Here is a 21,378-nt window from a genome sequence, read left to right as displayed (position 1 = left end):
GTCCGGTGCGGCTTATATATGTAAAAAACAGTCAACTTTGCAGGTGCGGCTTATACACCGGTGCGGCTTATAGTCCGGAATTTACGGTAAATAATATATAAATGTTGAAATGGAAATTCAGTCGAATTTCACATATTTCAGTCAAATATATTTCATATTTCATAGTCAAATACATTTTTTAAGGACAATTAATCCCAATTGCAATGAGTCCCCTCCAGGGCAAACCGACCTGTAGTTTGTCCTCGTGGTTGGAGTGAGTGGTGGACAGGTGTCTGAACTCCTGGGTCAGTCTGAAACAGTGCCTCACATGCTCTGGGGATACAAAGTCCTCGGCCGCCTTGATACAGTTGTACAGGTTGTGGACCTGTGGGTACAAGAGGGACAGGAACGTTCAAGACAAAGGTCAATAAAAGAAGGATTGACACACAGACAATGAATCTTGAATCTAAGAATCTTGAATCTAGGGGTATCTCTACAAAAGGAGGAGTGTCAGGTGATGTTCTGTCTGACCTGGTGTGGCGCTCCAGCAGGGATGAAGACAGCGTCTCCTAAGAACTGCACAATAGCCCAGCCCTGCACGCCGTATTCTTCATAGAGCCTGCGGCGGAGCACCTGGTCCAGGTACCAGCTCTGGTCGTGGATGGGGTCGTGGTCTGGAGGGTTCTCCTGACCCTGCTCGTCTCCCACCTGAGACAGATGAGGACAAATCATGCCATGGTGCCCAACTTACTTTCTTAGTATAATACACTAGCACGTAGTGGAGGGTAAAGGATGTAGTTTGGAGGGTAAACCTACCTAAACATACATGTTTTTAGCTGCCATGTTAACTCAGGAGTATGAACCCTAACATACATGTTTTTGGCTGCCATGTTAACACATTGAGTGCCACAGCGCTTCAGTAAAATTGTCTGGAGCCTGTGCCAGATTCACTTCCATTCAGTTGAAAACAGCTATAGAATTTTTTCTATTAGGGCTATATGGACACGGTTGGACTCTAATGAAACATTGGACACTCCTGCTTCTTTCAAAGAAGAAATTTTGTTTCTAGACAGTTCCATTATGAAATGACAGCCTCTGAAAGAAGAGCACTTTCAAGGGTTTTCTGCTGTCTTTTTTTACTTTTCAAGATAAAGTCACTTTTATGAATACTTTTTGCACTCTAATTTCAAGCGCATTCACTGACTCTGGCTGGTGTTTTCTGATGTGGTGGCGTGGTGTGGTTCTGTGCAGCCTGCGTGCCCCACCCCCCTCTCCCCCCCTCTCCACCCCTGAGCTGCGGGCTCCTCCCCACACGCACACAGTCTGTCTTCGCAGCCTCCGTTTTTGCCCCGGGCGGATTTCAGCGCAACAAGGAAATGGCAGGCGGGACTGAGGGAGAAGGTTTAGCCGTTCGGCTTCGGGTGCTGCCTTTCTGGCGGGTGGTCGTGTGGAGGGGCTGTGTGCAGGCGGATAGACAGAGGCGGAGGAGCTCAGTTGTGGGCTCGGATCGCAGCCAACTGTCGGCTGCGGACAGAGCAATCTGTGTGGCTCTGGCTGCAGCATGCATCGGTGTCTCTCTGGCGCAGCTCCCGTGTAGTTTTAAGGTGGCGCCGTGTGATCCCTTGAAGGGATTCATGCTCACTGGCTGGGTACGACCTTAAACAGCAGAATTATGGAATAATATGAATTATGATTTTAGGACGTCCACAGACGTCCTTGGCACTTCTCGTTACTTTTTTTTAGGACGTCCACAGACGTCCTTGGCACTCAATGTGTTAACTCAGGAGTATGAACCCTAACATACATGTTTTTGACGGTGGGAGGAAACCCAAGCACCTGGCGGAAACCCACATGAACACGAGGAGAACATGCAAACTTGACACAGAAAGGACCTGGGACGGACCGGGGTTCGAACCCGGGACCTTCTTGCTGTGAGGCAACAATGCTGAGCCATGTTGTCTGAAGGGCGACCATACTCTGTTTGGCAGGCGATCATTTAATTATTTGTGCCTATACTGTATATCTATAGCCTCCCTAGTCCACTGTATGAGTGAACGTGAACGTGAACTGTCCCCCCCCCCCCCCCTCCGTAACCGCAGAGAACATTAGCTATTGGTTGAAAGTTGTATCTTAGCGAGGAAGACGTGGAACTCAGGGAAGTAGAAAGTGAATAAGTAACTAGTAGTAAGACAGACACTTCTAGTGGTTACTGTGGGGATTGCTTGTGGTCATGATGACATGGGTTGCTATGGTCGCAGGCCCCAAAAAAATAAATCCAAAAAGATTAGGAGGTGGTGGTTGTTTGCGTTCTAATGATTGACTGGAGGTCACTGGAGGTCACACGCTGCAGACCTTTGTATTGACTAAATGACGGTTAAGACCTCAGTGTCCTTGTAAGAGACCCTGAGAGGATGAGGGCTGAAATATGTTGCCCAAGGAGGACAGCCAATTATATTGCAGCTGGAGGGATCAGATGTCACGTGAGACACAGATACTGGCTGCTGACCTTGCGGAGCAGTTCTCTGATCTTCTCAGCATCCTTGGCGGCGTAGATGTGCCACAGCGCTCCAGGCTTCTCCTTTGCCTCGTACACCCTCCGCTTGGTCATCTCGTCCACATCGCCCTCCTCGATGGTGGTGATGACCTCTGCGGGAGGAAGCACAGTCACGTACACACACATCGTATCCAAGGGTCACCAGCAGAGTCTGTCACTATGATGCCATTCCAACAGTGAGGAATCTTCTTAAAAGGGACAGCTCACCCTAACATCCAAAATACATATTTTTCCTCTCACCTGTAGTGCTATTTATCCATTCTAGATTTTTTTGTTTTGGGATAGTTGTCTGGGTTTTGTGGAGATATTGGCTGTAGATATGTCTGCCTTCTCTCCAATACAATGGAACTGGATGGCAACTCGGCTTGTAGTGCCAGAAGCACCAAAAAAATAAATTTGAAAAACTCAACAGCAATGTCTCTTTCCAGAAATCATGCCCCGGTTACTCAAGATAATCCACAGACTTGTTGTGAGCAGTTTTATGTAGGAACTATTTTCTTTCGACCAAACTACACCCGCTAGCTAGTTCCTACATGAAACTAGCAGCAGCTAGAGCATCAGGTGTAGTTCGGTCAAAAATAGTTCCTAGCCTTGAGCACCAGAAGCCGAGTGCCATCCAGTTCCATTGTATTGGAGAGAAGGCAGAAATCTCTACAGCTGATATCTCCAAAACCTAGACAACTAACACAAAACAATGTAGATGGATAAATAGCACTACAGGTGAGAGGAAAAATATGTATTTTGGATTTTAGGGTGAGCTGTCCCTTTAATGGACTGCTTGAATTCTGGTCTACTAAATTATGAGTCCAAAAGTTTTGACATGATGAGAAAGTGCCTCTGCTTCTGCTAACTCCTAGTTTGACAACTGTTGACACCCTGGAACATGACTCAATCCTGGAACATGACTCAATCCTGGACAATCGTCCTGGACAAAAGTCATTTTGGGCTGCCATGTTAAAGACCGTGCAGGGGGGCGTGGCGTGCAGATGCCAGCTGTTTACTGTCAGCTGTTTACTACTGAAAGCAACACAATGGAAAATTAAAATGTAGGAAAATCAAGTATTTTACGTAACGAGTGAGTGGTGAAGAGAAAGAGAGAGCGGTGCGTGTCAGTCAGTGAGTGAATGGACCGGATCAGAGTAAAAAGTGTGTAGCAGAGAAGTTAGCAGGTTAGCAGTTAGCAAACAAATGTATGGAAGAGGTTACAGTTGTCATAATAAATACAACATGGTCTCAAGGCCAAGGTGGTGTCCTGTATGCTGATTGCTGTGTGAATTCAGTGGGCGACAGCCCTGTGCTTCTCGTCTACGCTCTGGGGCTGTGCGGGAAAGACCACGCTTGTTAGCATATCATGTGTGGCATTTCCTTTATGTTACTTGCAAGACCTATGAGGAGCAAAATAACTGTAGTCAGCGCAGCGCCATATCTGAGCCTATCTGCTTTGAAACGCTTCTCTGTGCTAGCCGAGATCTCCATTAGCCGTTAGCTCTGCAGGCTAACAGCTGCAGCTAGCTATTCGGGTGTCTGGAGGAGTAGCAGCTCTTCACTTCTCACCAGCAGTCAAAGCCTGCCGCCAACTGCTTAATAATTAGTAACGAATGGAATAAGCAGGAATAAGCACACGCGTGCGCTGAATGGATCGGGTAGCCAGTGACATCTCTGACTCGCAACCATAGACTGTATAAAAGTAGCCCACAACAACGTGAAGCTGGTGCGTTTAACGATATGCAAACCGCCTCTTTACGGGATTAGCTCCTTAGGTTTTGTGACGAATGAAGTCCTGCCTTTCTGAATCAGTTTTTTGAGTCTGTGATTGGCACACTGCAGTTTCAAAGTGTATATGTTCAGACATGGTGCCGACTACTTATTTTGCTCCTGATATATCTTGTAACATCAGCCTACTTGCCACATGGATAAGTTAACAAGGTTAAACACTTCATTTTGTATCAAGAATGTATAAAGAAAATGACAAGTTACAGACTACACAATCACATTCACATCTACTGTCACAACGTTCACATACAGAGGTCAACACTACTGCTCAAAACTATACCCACCTCTGATTTGAGTATTGATTCATAAAGACGCTATGTGAAGACAGACACATCTGGTATGATGCGTTTGCTGTGGTGGGTCAGTGTGGACCACTGGTGTGGACCTACGGCTTCCACCAGCTCAAAGCTGTTTAGTCCCAGTGCTTCTCAGCAGCACCTAACCATGTGTATGGATTCAACTAGGTGCCCCGTGAGGAATGTGAAGGTAACAGCATCTGTGTGCATAATGCCGTACATGATTAATAAACCGGTCACTCACAGAAATGATCCCTAACGAGTAGGACCGTACCGAATGTAAAAAAAAATATATAGATTCAAAGCTTCTATTGAGGTTTTCCAATGAAGCTTCGAATGTCTGCCGTCATATTTTATCATGTCATCATAAAAATAAAAATAAAACCTCAAAGAAAATCCTCAATTTGCCGAAAGTGATTCAGCGGATTAAATATCAGTTACCGGTAGTCTTTTTTTTTTTTTCATTTTCTTTCATGAAAATAACTGGTTAGTTTCGTCAAGGCAGGAAGTGACGTTGACTTTGGCTCCCTACAAACAGAGGGATAAAGTGGAGGAGTGAAGAAAGGGAGTTGTTAGTTAAGATGAAGAGCATGCTACTGGGGTGATACAATGAAGTCTACCGACCTTTACGTCCTTCCATATCTGCCTCGTCTGTGAATGAGAGATTTAGCCACAATCAAAACGGGTGAGACCCACTGAAGGGTCTTTTCAGGGTCCCATCCCAAGCCAGTGATGCCAGGAGGAGATGATGATGCCAGCTCAGACAGTCAAACTTATCCTTTTCTATGGAGGTTTTGTTGCTGTGTTTTTATTTATTCATTTTTTCTTCCAGTTTCCCCATTTGTAGATTCATTTGGCCCAATACTTGGCCCAATACCCCCTGCTGTCCGGGTCGTTGCTCCACCCCCTCTGCCTCTGGGCAGAGCTGTAAGCTGGAACATGCTTGCTCCGATACAATAGTTTCACAAAGTTTTTGAACAAAATTCAAAATGGCGGAAAATCTAGTTAGGTGGAAATGGGTGGGGCTATATGGATGGATGCAAAATGAACCAAGGAATCCAGGGAAAGTGGAATTTTGATTGTGCCCCATATGGTTCAAAAGTTATAAGTCAACATCAAGTTGCTATAGCGTCACCATGTGGTCGACATGGCATTCACCTTATGTAGAAGAGACAGTCTGGCTTGAGAGACTAACAGGAAGTGTAAACACACAATCAGAACCGATTGGGTTCACACTTCCTGTGGCAGACCTTATCCCCCGCAGCCTGCTTCCAGTGAGTCACACTAGCTTTGAGCGGAGAGACGATCTCTGGTTTGAGCAGGTAAAACAGCCTGCTTCCAGTGAGTCACACTAGCTTTGAGCGGAGAGACGATCTCTGGTTTGAGCAGGTAAAACAGCCTGCTTCCAGTGAGTCACACTAGCTTTGAGCGGAGAGACGATCTCTGGTTTGAGCAGGTAAAACAGCCTGCTTCCAGTGAGTCACACTAGCTTTGAGCGGAGAGACGATCTCTGGTTTGAGCAGGTAAAACAGCCTGCTTCCAGTGAGTCACACTAGCTTTGAGCAGAGAGACGATCTCTGGTTTGAGCAGGTAAAACAGCCTGCTTCCAGTGAGCCACACTAACTTTGAGCAGAGAGACGATCTCTGGTTTGAGCAGGTAAAACAGCCTGCTTCCAGTGAGTCACACTAGCTTTGAGCAGAGAGACGATCTCTGGTTTGAGCAGGTAAAACAGCCTGCTTCCAGTGAGTCACACTAGCTTTGAGCAGAGAGACGATCTCTGGTTTGAGCAGGTAAAACAGCCTGCTTCCAGTGAGTCACACTAGCTTTGAGCAGAGAGACGATCTCTGGTTTGAGCAGGTAAAACAGCCTGCTTCCAGTGAGTCACACTAGCTTTGAGCAGAGAGACGATCTCTGGTTTGAGCAGGTAAAACAGCCTGCTTCCAGTGAGTCACACTAGCTTTGAGCGGAGAGACAATCTCTGGTTTGAGCAGGTAAAACAGCCTGCTTCCAGTGAGTCACACTAACTTTGAGCGGAGAGACGATCTCTGGTTTGAGCAGGTAAAACAGCCTGCTTCCAGTGAGTCACACTAGCTTTGAGCAGAGAGACGATCTCTGGTTTGAGCAGGTAAAACAGCCTGCTTCCAGTGAGTCACACTAGCTTTGAGCAGAGAGATGATCTCTGGTTTAAGCAGGTAAAACAGCCTGCTTCCAGTGAGTCACACTAGCTTTGAGCAGAGAGACGCTCTCTGGTTTGAGCAGGTAAAACAGCCTGCTTCCAGTGAGTCACACTAGCTTTGAGCAGAGAGACGATCTCTGGTTTGAGCAGGTAAAACAGCCTGCTTCCAGTGAGTCACACTAGCTTTGAGCAGAGAGATGATCTCTGGTTTGAGCAGGTAAAACAGCCTGCTTCCAGTGAGTCACACTAGCTTTGAGCAGAGAGATGATCTCTGGTTTGAGCAGGTAAAACAGCCTGCTTCCAGTGAGTCACACTAACTTTGAGCAGAGAGACGATCTCTGGTTTGAGCAGGTAAAACAGCCTGCTTCCAGTGAGTCACACTAGCTTTGAGCAGAGAGACAATCTCTGGTTTGAGCAGGTAAAACAGCCTGCTTCCAGTGAGTCACACTAACTTTGAGCAGAGAGACGATCTCTGGTTTGAGCAGGTAAAACAGCCTGCTTCCAGTGAGTCACACTAGCTTTGAGCAGAGAGACAATCTCTGGTTTGAGCAGGTAAAACAGCCTGCTTCCAGTGAGTCACACTAGCTTTGAGCAGAGAGATGATCTCTGGTTTGAGCAGGTAAAACAGCCTGCTTCCAGTGAGTCACACTAGCTTTGAGCAGAGAGACGATCTCTGGTTTGAGCAGGTAAAACAGCCTGCTTCCAGTGAGTCACACTAACTTTGAGCAGAGAGACGATCTCTGGTTTGAGCAGGTAAAACAGCCTGCTTCCAGTGAGTCACACTAGCTTTGAGCAGAGAGACAATCTCTGGTTTGAGCAGGTAAAACAGCCTGCTTCCAGTGAGTCACACTAGCTTTGAGCAGAGAGATGATCTCTGGTTTGAGCAGGTAAAACAGCCTGCTTCCAGTGAGTCACACTAGCTTTGAGCAGAGAGATGATCTCTGGTTTGAGCAGGTAAAACAGCCTGCTTCCAGTGAGTCACACTAACTTTGAGCAGAGAGACGATCTCTGGTTTGAGCAGGTAAAACAGCCTGCTTCCAGTGAGTCACACTAGCTTTGAGCAGAGAGACGATCTCTGGTTTGAGCAGGTAAAACAGCCTGCTTCCAGTGAGTCACACTAGCTTTGAGCAGAGAGATGATCTCTGGTTTGAGCAGGTAAAACAGCCTGCTTCCAGTGAGTCACACTAGCTTTGAGCGGAGAGACGATCTCTGGTTTGAGCAGGTAAAACAGCCTGCTTCCAGTGAGTCACACTAGCTGTGAGCAGAGAGACGATCTCTGGTTTGAGCAGGTAAAACAGCCTGCTTCCAGTGAGTCACACTAGCTTTGAGCGGAGAGACGATCTCTGGTTTGAGCAGGTAAAACAGCCTGCTTCCAGTGAGTCACACTAGCTTTGAGCAGAGAGACGATCTCTGGTTTGAGCAGGTAAAACAGCCTGCTTCCAGTGAGTCACACTAACTTTGAGCAGAGAGATGATCTCTGGTTTGAGCAGGTAAAACAGCCTGCTTCCAGTGAGTCACACTAGCTTTGAGCAGAGAGATGATCTCTGGTTTGAGCAGGTAAAACAGCCTGCTTCCAGTGAGTCACACTAGCTTTGAGCAGAGAGATGATCTCTGGTTTGAGCAGGTAAAACAGCCTGCTTCCAGTGAGTCACACTAACTTTGAGCAGAGAGATGATCTCTGGTTTGAGCAGGTAAAACAGCCTGCTTCCAGTGAGTCACACTAGCTTTGAGCAGAGAGACGATCTCTGGTTTGAGCAGGTAAAACAGCCTACTTCCAGTGAGTCACACTAGCTTTGAGCAGAGAGATGATCTCTGGTTTGAGCAGGTAAAACAGCCTGCTTCCAGTGAGTCACACTAGCTTTGAGCAGAGAGATGATCTCTGGTTTGAGCAGGTAAAACAGCCTGCTTCCAGTGAGTCACACTAGCTTTGAGCAGAGATGATCTCTGGTTTGAGCAGGTAAAACAGCCTGCTTCCAGTGAGTCACACTAGCTTTGAGCAGAGAGATGATCTCTGGTTTGAGCAGGTAAAACAGCCTGCTTCCAGTGAGTCACACTAACTTTGAGCAGAGAGACGATCTCTGGTTTGAGCAGGTAAAACAGCCTGCTTCCAGTGAGTCACACTAGCTTTGAGCAGAGAGACGATCTCTGGTTTGAGCAGGTAAAACAGCCTGCTTCCAGTGAGTCACACTAACTTTGAGCAGAGAGATGATCTCTGGTTTGAGCAGGTAAAACAGCCTGCTTCCAGTGAGTCACACTAGCTTTGAGCGGAGAGACGATCTCTGGTTTGAGCAGGTAAAACAGCCTGTGTTTTGAACAGGAAGTGGTAACACAAATGGGTCAAGTGGGCGGGGCTACATAAGAGGAAATAGGAAAATGTGGTTGCTCTAGGACAGTGGTTTCCAAACTGGGGTACGTGTTGAGAGAAAAGGGAAAATGGAAAGATGTCAGAATAAATCATGAAAATAAACGTTAAAATAAATCTGCTCAGGAGGCACTAACTGCAACTCTTTCACTCCATTTATTGTTTTTTAATGTTATATTCTTCAAAGATATTCTTTATTGTTTTGTCCCTTGTGTTATTCGCTCGTTAGGTTATCATTGGGTAACCTCGCTCTTTAGGTTAGCATTGGGTAACCACCCCTCTTCACGTTGGGGAACCGCTATCGCCCAACGCCAGCAATATCGAGCGAGCTGTTGCAGCCCTGGATGCTGTGGGGGATGGCTTCCTGCCTGAGCTGGCCCTGTGAAGCGCCCAGAGGGACAACCACCAACGAGCGCTGGATGCTTCGCCCTCACCAAGTTATGGGTGCTTATGCTAACGTCCACTCTGACAAACACGCTTACCAAGTGTCCAGCTAACCAGCTGTTCAAGCTCTACACAACAGACTTTCAGCTAATGTTAAATATAATAACCAACCAGTACCAGGGGCACCGTGACAGTAGTCACTCATTGGAGGCCTTAAGTTCACAGGGTGACAACCGCATTCTAAAACTGAACTCAACTCACTACCTGAAAAAATCAGGTATTGACACTGAATTTGAGAGCGGTTTAGGTGAGTCCAAGTAAGTAGCACAACTGGACTGGAAAACTTTTGGTTATGTGACGTAAGGTGAAACACTCGTTCCATTACATAACATTACCATCGTTCATTTGAAAGAGAGCAATTGTTGTCAAGACATTGTTGTTGTTCCTGCCAGTTCAGCAGTCCCCAGCTGAAAGTGTTGCAGTTAAAACTATCAATTGATTTTGATTGATTGATTAAAGTGTCATGTACTCATTGTGCCCAACCCAGATGGGTTTCCAAGACACAAGTTGATGTGGTGAAAAGAGAGACTGTGATGCCACTGTCGGTGGTGGTTTATTAAGACCTTATGGATAAAAGGACGCTGCTGGTTATTGGTGTCAAGTAAACCTAAAATACAGGCAATGGCAGCCACCGTATTGATCTGACTAAACGTTACTATGGTTACAGACATTGTTTATAGGCAGCCATGGCGAGATCATACGAGTGGAGTGGACATACGCAGTAACGTTCCTCCAGTCTGCACCAGTGTGTACCATACATGTACATACTGTATGCACATTCACTCAATTCAGCTGTCACTCACTAGCACATTGTGGCAGAATGTGGAAGTGCAGCGTAGACTTAGTTATAGTTATAGAAGTAGCCGGCCAGACAGAGGTGGTAGACAGGCGGCTTAACCCATTGATACCTGATGCAGCATTTGTGTGTGTATCCCTTTAAGGCGGTTCACGGTCTTAAAGGGATACACACACTAATGAGGGATATACACGCAAATGCTGCATCAGGTATCAATGGGTTAATAGCCGGCAGCAGACACCTGGGGAACCCTGTTAAAACGAGAAGCTAAGATTAACGTCCTCTGAGTTTATTTTATTCTATATAAGATGTTTTTGATGTGCTATAGAAATAATTGTGATATATTTCAATGAATAAAAAACATAATAGACAATCAAATGATTGTATGTGGTGGGAGGAAGGCAGTGCACTTGATGAGATGTCGTGGCTCAGCCATCGGGGGCTATAAACACTGTAATGGAAGAAGAAGCCTTGCAGTAAATGAGATGTTTGAGTCACACTCACCATGCTCGTCCTCTCCCTCTCCACGAGGGAGGCCTACATAGACCATGACGTTGACGGCGTCGGACACATCCAGGTGGAGGTTAGTGGTGCCCACCTTCCTGTCCTCAGAGGAGGTCAGGCCTGAGGGAAAGAAAGGGATGAGGGAGGGGAAATAGAAGACAAAAAGAGAGATGGAAAGATGAGGACAACAGGAGAAAGAGCAGAGACAGAGAGATATATGAGAAGAACTGAGGTGAGCGAGTGAAGATCAAAGAGTTCTACACTTGGTCTCAAGTCATTCTTTCTCACCATAGGCATTGTACATCTTAGGCCCCAGGTCAGGACGCACAAAAAAGTTGGGCAGACGGGCAGCCAGGTTTAGGCGGCCATCTCTCTTTGTGTACTCAGGCAGGGGCAGGTTCTCCATCAGATCGTCAAACCTGGGACATAAAACACATGAGAGGTTGTGTGAAGGATGAAGAGTCTTCTCACAGACTCTTTCAGGGACTCAGACTAAAGATCACATGGAGAGCCGGTGGGATGAGGTTGGTCAGCAACTGTGTGAGTGAGAAGAAGCCGCCTGTGGGGTGCCTCACCGTGTGGGCATCATGTCCCTGAAGTCTTCTCCTGGAGGCCAGTCCTTTAGCTTCAACACCATGGGGTTGCCTTCACTATCCTTCAGTCGATCTGCACTCACAGGCAAACGGACACATCAGCCACCATTAGAGCAGCGTGGGCAAGACACAGCTACACAAATGAGTGCAGAGACATGAGAACAAAGCAAAAAACAAATAAGCGGGGAATCAAACACAAATAGTTTGGTTACTCACTGGGGATGATCTCGAAGCCGTCCCAGAAATCTCGCACCTTCACGTCAGAGATGATGGTACCGTTTCTACAGTTGATCAGGTCTACATCCTGGTCTCCAAACTCCCGACTGAAGGCCTCAGGTCGCCACAAGTGACCCTTCAGACGCGCATGTATCCCTGACACCAACACAGGCTAGAAGACACAACGGAGACGAGGTTAGACAGATGAAAGAGCAACAACAGTTGTTTTTGTCTTTGTTGTTCTGTCACATTCCACCATGTTGCAGATGCCCCCTGAAGAAGTTCTCCCCACATGTGCTTATCTTACTTGTCCCTGCTTCCAGCACTCTCTGAAGATCTTCCAGTTGTTGGTGTTGTTGGGGTCCTGTAGGCAAAGGAGTCGTCCGTCACAGAGCCAGGAGTGGGAGGTGTGCGGGTCCAGAACACTGAGACCCATGACTCCATCCCTGCGGCCGCCCAACACACCGAGCTCGCCGCCCTCAGAGCCCCCGGGGCGACGGCCTTCTGCCTTCTTGGTCTCTACAACTGAGGCGATGATGTGATCCAGGAAGTTGGGGAGGTTGCCCTTCAGCTTGTCACCCTGACGGACAAAAAGAAGGACTTTGGGGTTAAAGAACAATGTACTCTGGGACACTACGTCCAAATGTGACTAAATATGTGTACACTTGAGGCCCTTATGATAATCATCATCATATGACAAGATGACTTGAGGTCAACATACGCCTGCTGGGGTAAAGACAGAAGGGAAGGGGATGCCGCTCTCTCCGGGGCCCTGAGGGAGTTTGCCGGGGCCGGAGTTGAGCAGATCACGCAGACTGGAGCCCTCAGGTTTGGGCTGGGACATGCTGGAGCCCAGCAGCAGGCTGTTGAAGAGCTTGGGGCTGGAGGCAGAAGGCTTTGACAGGGCGCTGAGCGAGTCCAGGCCGAAGGGTGGCCGACTGTCCCGACTCATAGCGCGAAACGAACCGGATTCTGTTGAGGAGAAGACGGAGAGACGGCAACTATGAATTCAATACTGATCTCGACTTTTATTGCCCAAACAAATGAGATGACACAGATAGAGTTTCTTCTTTCAAGATTACCTTTCGTGTCATCCTTGGCTTTCTGTGTGGCCAGGTCTGCCAGCCAGTGCAGGGCAGAGCTGCTGCCCTCTCCTGAGGAGCGGGCAGAGCTGCTGCCCTCTCCTGAGGAGCGGGCAGAGCTGCTGCCCTCTCCTGAGGAGCGCGGCTCCTTGGCAGAGGTCTGAGCGAGGAGGTTACTGGAGGCACTCGTGCCACTGATGGAGTTGCTCGTGCTCTCCACAGGCTCACCACCACCGCCACTTTGTGATGATGTTGCAGTTTGTGTAGGTTCTGTTTTGATCGCCGATGTTTCCGCCTCTGGTTTGGGAGTGGTGCTAACGCTGGAGGCTGCAGCTCCGAGGCCACTCCCACTGCTGGATGTGGACTGCTGAGACAAACACGAGCACACGCCAAGTTAACACATTTCACAATGCTAAAATAAATCCAGGCGTACGTAAAAGACGCCGTGGCATAACAGTACCTGTGAAATCCCATTGGGGGCACTAGGACGCACTAGAGGCTTGGTGTTTCGACTGGTACAGGGGCAATTGGCCTTAATACCCCACTTGCCTCTTGCCGCGTGCACCATGTCGCCTATGTTGTAGAGAGCTAAAGAAGAGTGGAGAGAAAATCATTCATCACAACTCCGAGTGAAGGATTCTGTACTGGGGATTATCATCTCAAATCCTGTATTTCTCCATGTCTGAGGTGGGCGCATGTGTGCATGTTACCTTTCCCCGGTATGATCTGTGTCGGCATGAGGTTCTCCGGCTCGTGAGGTTGCCCTTTGGCACACTTCAACCAAGAGAAGACGTCGTCCTCTGGATTCTCCTCTACATCTGAACCAAAATGATAAACAGTTTGACCCAGGTGTATCCAAGCCAAGGCACACACAACCAACAGGTATCAAACCCAGGTGTATCCAAGCCAAGGCACACACAACCAACAGGTATCAACCTAGTTAACAGTTGAATGGGCCACTTCTCAGTGACTGAACCCAAAGTGGATACTGGAGCACACGATTCACTGGAAAAGGTTTAATAAGGTGCAACGACTAACATTCCGATGCACACAGCAACACAGTCAACACTTTTGACTGATGAAGACGCTGTGTGCGTCGAAACGTTAGTCGTTGCACCTTATTAAACCTTTTCCAGTGAATCGTGTGCTCCAGGATCCACTTTGGGTTCAGTCGCCGAGACGTTTAGTGCAGAATACTGTGCTGTTCTGAGAGCAGCGACCTCCCTCTGTGGAGGAGCTGAAGTGCACGTGACTCCTTCTCCACGGCTAGTTAACAGCAGTTTCATTCATACACTGATACAGTCAACTAAACTCTAGAGTTCTGCACACGTCATCACAAACACTGACCCTCCCGAGGCCTGTTCCTGCGGAGCCGGTAGCAGTCCAGACACACTCCAAAGCCACACTTGCGACACACCCAGTGGATGTTGAACAGGGTCGTCTCGCACACGTCACACATCTCCCTGACGCCTCGCACGGCGCGTTTCCACGCCACTTTCTCTGAAGGACAGAAGAGAGGATTAGATGACAAACAGCAGAGACTATATGCAACAAAGACACAAGGAAATATAAATCAGACACACTGAAAGCATGACCATCTTCGATGAGCTCTCAAGTTAGTGCTTCCTGTAGATGTTGAGTATTTGTGTAGGGGTGGGGGGTCGTTTAACAGGATCAGTTCTCATGTGAATTTGTGTTTGGTTGCCGTTTTCTTGCTGTGGGTAATATAATAATATGTAATGTAATATATAATAATATAATGTGGGGGACTAAATGAACGCAACATTGGATTGAGGGAGGTGCTGGTTCTTTATACTGGTTGCTATGGCACCCTTTGTGTTGTTTGTCTGAGTGTTTTGACCCATGTGTTCTGTAAAGCGACTTTGAGTACTTGAAAAGCGCTATATAAAATAAATGTATTATTATTATTATTATTATTATTACTACTCACGGTGAGGCTCCACCATCATCATGGCCTCCTTTTCAGACATGACCAGCTGGCAGAACTGGTCTCCCACGTTGGCCAGGATGTACTTGGACGTATCCAGGTCCAGGCCCTCCTGGACAGCTGGTGCAGGAAGCCACAGCCCCATGGCCATGGAGTCGCTCTGCTGGGGACTGAGGAAGCCTTCCACACGCAACAGACCGTTGCGGGTGAACGCCAGCCTGTTCGTGGGCGGCGGAGGTCAGCTCAGCATTTAAATTTTTGCTACAATTTAAATTAATCTCATACAAGAATGAGCATTCAATAATGGTCAAGTATATGGGCCTTTCCACTATGGTGAGAATACACACACACACAAAGTAACACACTGCTGTACACACAGACCAAGTAGCACACTGGCATATGAATACACACCTGCGGAAGTGGAAGAAACGGCAGGCCACGTTGGGGTCGTCGTCGTCCTCGTCACTGTCTTCATCTGTATTTCGGTATTTACGGTAGCGCTCCAGACGGCAGTCCCGGCACTTGTGCAGGTGAGGGGCCACGTTGTGGCAGGAGCCGTCCTGGACGAAGGCCTCCAGGGTCTGCCTCAAACGACGCACCTTAGCCGGGTCTTTTAACACCGACTGGCCCACTGGAAGACACACAGCACAGCATTACTGTATGTCCACTGCCATCACAGAAGAGAATGAGCTGGTCAAGAGTGTTCCAGGCTTACCTTTGAAAGGCTTGTTGCGTGGACGGCTCTTGGCAGCGCCGGCGATTTTATTTTTCTGCAGCATGGCCCCATCCTTGGCAGGGCCTGGGGGTCCTCCTGGGGCGTGGCCTCTCCCCGGGCCCTCGTCATTCTCACTCAGGTCTGACAAGTCACTGTTGGTGCTGGAGTCAGAGTCACGCTTGGACGCCTGGCCCCTTTCCTCCAGGGTGAACACAGGCACGCCGTCCGTTTCACCAGGGCCACTGCTTCCAAACAGGGGGAAGCCCGAGGTGGACGTAGGCCTCTCCCCATCCTCCTGCTCCTCCTTGGGCTTAGTCCCGTCGCTCTGTGACCTCTGAGATAAGGCGGGGGCTGGAGATGAGGAAGAGCTGGGGGAGGAGCCGGCTCCTGAGAGGGCTGCGAAAGAGGAAGACAGGATGCCCTTAGGCGGCTCTGCCATGGTAAACAGATTTGGGTTGCTGTCCGGGGCAGAACCAGGGCCCGGGTTCTGTGGCTCAGCCGCAGAGAGGCCAGCAAAGGAGGTGTGGGGTGCTTTGTCCCCATATGCCAGGAAGGGGTTTGAGGGCTCTTTGGAGCCCTGGAGAAACAGGTTCTGGTGGCTGTCTGAAGTCTTCGACCCAGAGAGCATCCCTAAGCCCCCTGCAGAAGTTCCATTATTACCACTCCTCTTAGCAGCACCTTGGGCTCCGGAGGGTCCACCCATACTCAGTCCAGAACCTCTCATGCCTGGGAAGGCAGATGCAGGTTTGTCTCCTCCAAAAGTCTTGTGGAGCACACCGTTTCCTGTTGGATGGGTCTCGGGCACTTTGGGCTGCTCTTTGTGTAGTGTTAGAGCCGAGGCCGGTGCCGACCCAAAAGGCCCAGCTGAAGTCCCCACAGGCTTCTTCAGGCCCGTGGTGGAGGTTGCAGGCTTGAAGAGGCTTTGGGGCTCCTTACTCAGGCTCTCTGACACTGCACTGAAGTAGTTGGTGTCCTTTGACTGGGTCTGAGCAGCAGCTGGACTGGGGTTGGTGCCGGGGCTCTGGGTCATGCATTGGAAAAACAGGTTTTGGTCTTTCTGGGATTGTGCGTCATTCTTCGCTCCTCCAAAGCCAAAGCCAAAAGGCCTGGAGGTGTCCTGGGAAGCTGTAGTGGTGGTTGGGGCACCGTTGGTCTGGGAGCTAACATCTCCAAATACTGGAGCAGCAGTGGCCTGAGGCACACGAAAACCCAATGGAGACTTAGAGCCCTGAGACACAAAAGAGAGTAAATAGAACAGTGGAAATATTAATGATGATTTTTTGGTGCATCAGGATCGGGTGTGGTCAGTATGAATTCACTGCAATAGAGCTCGACAGGCAGGTGAATTTTCGTGACGTAATTTGCCCCGGAAGTAGGTTACACATTCATTTTCTCCATAGACATTTCGATAAATCCTTATATAACGAGTTTTAAGGCTGGAACCAAGCCAACCCCGTGACCTACTGAATTGTGAGTGACCATAAAACATTCGGTTTGAGCAAGAACGAAAAATAACAACGGTTATTTTTTTGTTCTTGCTTCAACCTAATGTTTTATGGTTGATTTCATGATCGTCTTACCTCAGTCTGGTTACCCCAGGTGGGGGCTTTAGGGTTGAAACCCCCAGAGGCAGAAAGGGCCACACTGGGGGCACTGCCACGCGAAGAGGAAGAGATGGTGACAGGCCCCGGGGACACGAGAGCAGCTGTTCTGGGGTAGGCCGACTGGGAGGGCTCCTCTCTGTCTGGCTGGGGGCCTGGGGAGGCCTTGGGGGCCGGAGCCCCGGGGACCAGGCTCGGCATCTGGCCTAGTGAGGGGAAAGATGTGTTGGAGAAGGGAGAGGGGGCCGCTTTGAGGGGAGGCGGGGTGGGCTTGTGAGAGACGGTGGTGGTGGAGTCCGCTGCTCCCTGTGTGGAGAGAGCGCGCCCGTTTTCCTTGACGTGGGCGGGGTAACGAGCAGGAGCATTTGATTGGTCCATTTGGAGTGAGAGATTGGTGCTGGGGGATGCCACTCTGGCTTCTGAGGAGCTTCCGTTCTTGGTGGTGGTGCTGCTGACTCTCTCGCCTCCTCCTCCTCCAGCCTCGCCACAGTTTGGTCCATCAGCTGCCGCCTCTCCTGCACCTTTGAAGCGTTTCAGGTTCATGTCCTCCTCACCCTCGGAGGCGGTCCTACGCCGACGCCCACTATCACCCTTTGCCGCTTCGCTCTCCTTCCTGCGTCGCCCATTCTTACCAAGCTGAGAGGAGAAAAGAGGAAGTAATGTTATTCGTTTATTTGAAAAAAAGGTCAATCTATAACTAACATGACATTGATAGGACCACCTTACCTCCTCTGTCAGCATTACGTGAATCACGCGAGGATCTACCATCTGATTTTCATCTCCCTAGGACACAAACGGTGACAAAAATAAAACTGTGCAAAACTGTTTCAAGTAAATCAACTGTTAAAAGTGGCATCTGTCGACACCATAACGGGGAAGGGGGGGGGGGGGGGGATTACCTTCTCCATGGTGATTTCCATGATGTGTGAGACAGGGTCATGCTGGGAGACCAGTCCTAAGGCCCAGCACTCCTCAAACTCTGGCTGGTACACCCGAACCCTGCGTCCTTGAATAGTGTAGGAACCTGAGAAGATGCAGGATGAAACGGGGTAAGGAGTAAACGCTGGCAGATGGAAGTGAATCAGAGATCTTGTAGAAGGAATAGGATAGTACATCTCTGCTGCACAGGGTGGAAACACTTGGGTGATTAATGGGAGCCTAAGAGAGGAATGAGACAAGGATGTGTTGGGGGGCAGTGACCCATGTTGGCTGGAAAGGTACTTTGGCATTTGAACAGGGCAAGGTTGTTCTTTCATTCAGCGTGCCCTCTACATATTTCTTTCAGGCATAATGTGTCTCATTATATAGGCTCATCTGTGGGACATCGTCACAACATTGACATGGCCGCCACAAAATAAAAGCTTGGTCCTTGCACGGGCATTGTGGGGAATTATATAGTATAGTAGTGGGAGTATATAGGACAATAATGAGTTGGAGCACCAAACTCACCCTTCCTGAAGATCTCCTGCAGCTCAAAGTCAGTGTGCCAGCTGGAGATAGCAGCCTGCAGAGAAGGCTGCTCCAACAGCAGAGAGTGTCTGATGTCTTTGTCCACCTGCACAGGCACACAAACAAACCCCAGTGGTGAAATAGTGGTACTGTACGTCCGTTAACAAGACAGCACTAACACAAAAACAGCAGGCAAGTTTTTCACTAGAACAGCGGGCGCCACCCATCTCCAACTCACGGCCCACTTGAAAATCTCAAAACTCTTTGCGGCTGACCTCTGACCCCATGAGAGATACAAAGGCCAAACAATGCCTTCTCAGAGCATTTGTTATTTCCCACAGTCACTAACACAGCATGTGAAACATGTTGCAGCATGTTCAGTGTTACTGTTTGTAAGAAGCCGTCCATCAGCAACGTGTTTTTTATTTGTTTGATCATGTAAAAAAAATAATAATAATAATTTGGTGGACCACTTGCAATACCTCCGCAGACCACCAGACGGCCACGGCAATCACTGCGGCTGCACTAGAAAGTCATGTTGAAAAGGATGAATACCACTATAGCATTAATTGTCTTTGTCAATCGGGCTTTTACACACCTCAAACCTCTGGACAGATTTATTATCGGGGAGGAATTCAAAAGTCTTGTTTCCAAAAAACTCCACTGGAACCAGAGATCCCAATCCCACTCTGTCCACCAGGGAGCGGAAGGCCTGAGGAGAAACACAATACCATGTTATGGTGTGACGCTGTCCATGTAGAAGGGCACATTTCATTTCCATTCATCTCAGTTTGATCATTAAAACGCTCTCATCATCTCATAGAGGACACTTACTTCAACTCAATTCTCAAAAGGAGCAGATTACTGGGCGTTTTGCTATGTATTCCAAGTCCTCCAGACTTCCCCCAGCACTTTGATTACAATTACAGAAGCTGGATTCAAGTCAAAGTTGCAGGCTCAGGAGGGTTAACAACATACAGTATTTCTCCTCCCTAACAAAACTAAACTCGATCCTCATTTACAACGTATAAAGTGGTCAAAGGCAGTAGAGCAAGTTATGCCAACTTCCTGGAAACTGCTGGATGTTGCTTAAGCTTAGTTAGTGATGGTCAAGGTCCAAACCGGAGAAGGCATACTCAAAAAATAAAGTTAGTGAACAGCAGCATGCCTGTTAAACAGTTGTGCTGGGGCCTGCCTCACCACTTTAGTGTGGTACTCCACTTCAACAGTCACATCGTTTGTAGAAGTCATGACTTGTTCTTAAGCATGATGATCAGATCCAGGACGACCTAACGCCCACTGTCCAACTGAATATACTCACCAGAGCGGGCCAGGCAGTAACTGATGCCGGGGCTGCTGCGGTGGCGGTCCCGTCACTCCGGTTGGCCCAGACGATGGAGTCTTCCACCAACACGGCTCTCACCCCCTCACCGTACACCTGGACCCAAGAGCAGCGCTGCACAGCATTCTCAAACTCAACAAACACCTGCAGGAGAGAAACAACACATAGGCATGAGAACTGCCATGAAGAGAAGGGAGTTGCATGTTAGACTTGAACCTCAGGTGCTGACTGACTTTGTCATAAATTCAGACAGGATCAAATTGCAAAATGAAATCAACAAATGTATTGTATGTTTTGGGCAGTATTTAAATAACACTTAAGGGCCTGTGTCCACCTAGCGTGTTTTCCTCAGGTCCAGCGTCTTTTTTCAGTTGTTTCCAATGGGGGGAGAGCGTATGCCGGCGCACACGGACGTCTAGAGAAAGTGCGTAGCGTCTATTTTCACAGCGCTCCGCCGTTTTTGTGCGCCTGACTCCCAGCGCTTCCAGCTGAAAATATTTTAACTTTTCAGAAAGACGCTGGTGTCGGGTGCTGCTTTTCTGGCAACTAATCATATGGAGAAACTATCGCAACAGAGACAGAAAGGCTCAATTGTGGGAGCAGATTGGCTAAACACTTAATATTTCTGCTGAGTGTTGAGCTAAATCACTGTATGTGTGTTGTTTGCTATTGTTAGCTGTCAGCTATCAAGCTACTACCGCACTGAACTAACATTAGTTTCATACTGCTTCCTTGTATATTGTGCGCTGGGATCAGCGCTCCCCAGCGCACTCCCAGCGTTTAACGGTGGGAAAAAGACGCTAGGTGGACACAGGCCCTAAAACATGCAGTAGGTTCACTTTTTCATATGAAGTGGAAGTGAAACCTATTCTGCAACCATGTTTTTGTGTTTATATCATAAATCGGAGTATTCCTTGCGAGCCAGTTCATCTTTCAGTGAATATTTCCTATTATTTATACAGCAGTTAGTTCTTGATTGGACAAGATATTTAGTATAGAGTACCAGAGGCAGAGGAATGAGTGAGTCTGGAAGTAGCACTTCCAGTTCGTAGGGGGAAAAGGCAAAGACAGTTATTTTTGTATGGGGATTTGGGTTAAATGCATAAAATAAGGTCTGTGGTTAACAAAAGTTTATGAAACAGTGAAGTTTTTGTTCAGCAAGATCATCTTCACAAATGAGCACCACTTTTATGACTTTTGAAGCGTAAATGCGTTGTTGTTTTTAACAATTTTCAGAAAATGCTTAAAAAGTCATACGTGGTCCTACTATGAAGTGTTAGGGTGTATTCACACCTCTAGGTTGTTTGCTTTGTTCCAATTCAGGTACTTAATTGATACAATTGTTGCATTTATGACTTGGTTTGTTTGTGTTCACACAGCCACAAATGAAACGGTCCAAAATAGTATTGTCAAACTTCCTGGATTGGCCAGCAGACACTCTGATAGGCTAATAGCCTCTCGGGATGGACAAAATAATTCCCAGAGATTTTCCTATTATGATTATAAGAATGCGTTTTGTTAGACCTACATTAGGCTATGTCGGGCGT

At 48.1% G+C, this 21,378-nt stretch overlaps 1 protein-coding gene across 3 annotated transcripts in view; it reads right to left on the bottom strand.

The window, feature by feature from the left end:
* kdm3b (lysine (K)-specific demethylase 3B) overlaps positions 1-21,378 on the bottom strand; it is a 31,952-nt gene that overhangs the window by 2,179 nt on the left and 8,395 nt on the right. Inside the window, exons 2-24 of one of the 3 annotated variants that reach the window (XM_083651515.1) lie at positions 19,811-19,975; positions 19,088-19,201; positions 18,490-18,595; positions 17,940-18,064; positions 17,767-17,823; positions 17,020-17,676; positions 15,440-16,667; positions 15,136-15,355; positions 14,728-14,942; positions 14,124-14,276; positions 13,487-13,594; positions 13,237-13,364; positions 12,777-13,143; positions 12,416-12,666; positions 12,002-12,274; positions 11,695-11,866; positions 11,461-11,551; positions 11,174-11,304; positions 10,886-11,005; positions 5,227-5,253; positions 2,486-2,625; positions 511-687; positions 230-364 (exon numbers count right to left, since the gene is read on the bottom strand). In XM_083651515.1, the coding sequence (XP_083507641.1) occupies positions 230-364; positions 511-687; positions 2,486-2,625; positions 5,227-5,253; positions 10,886-11,005; positions 11,174-11,304; positions 11,461-11,551; positions 11,695-11,866; positions 12,002-12,274; positions 12,416-12,666; positions 12,777-13,143; positions 13,237-13,364; positions 13,487-13,594; positions 14,124-14,276; positions 14,728-14,942; positions 15,136-15,355; positions 15,440-16,667; positions 17,020-17,676; positions 17,767-17,823; positions 17,940-18,064; positions 18,490-18,595; positions 19,088-19,201; positions 19,811-19,975 (5,160 nt within the window). The remainder of the gene's footprint in view (positions 1-229; positions 365-510; positions 688-2,485; positions 2,626-5,226; positions 5,254-10,885; positions 11,006-11,173; positions 11,305-11,460; positions 11,552-11,694; positions 11,867-12,001; positions 12,275-12,415; positions 12,667-12,776; positions 13,144-13,236; positions 13,365-13,486; positions 13,595-14,123; positions 14,277-14,727; positions 14,943-15,135; positions 15,356-15,439; positions 16,668-17,019; positions 17,677-17,766; positions 17,824-17,939; positions 18,065-18,489; positions 18,596-19,087; positions 19,202-19,810; positions 19,976-21,378) is intronic. The other 2 variants (XM_083651516.1, XM_083651517.1) reach the window with 2 other exon arrangements.

Source organism: Poromitra crassiceps, assembly GCF_964638095.1.
Source record: "Poromitra crassiceps genome assembly, chromosome: 15".
NCBI lineage: Eukaryota > Metazoa > Chordata > Actinopteri > Beryciformes > Melamphaidae > Poromitra > Poromitra crassiceps.
The sequence above is the reverse complement of the archived record's forward strand: the minus strand, read 5'-3'. Positions and strand labels throughout refer to the sequence as shown.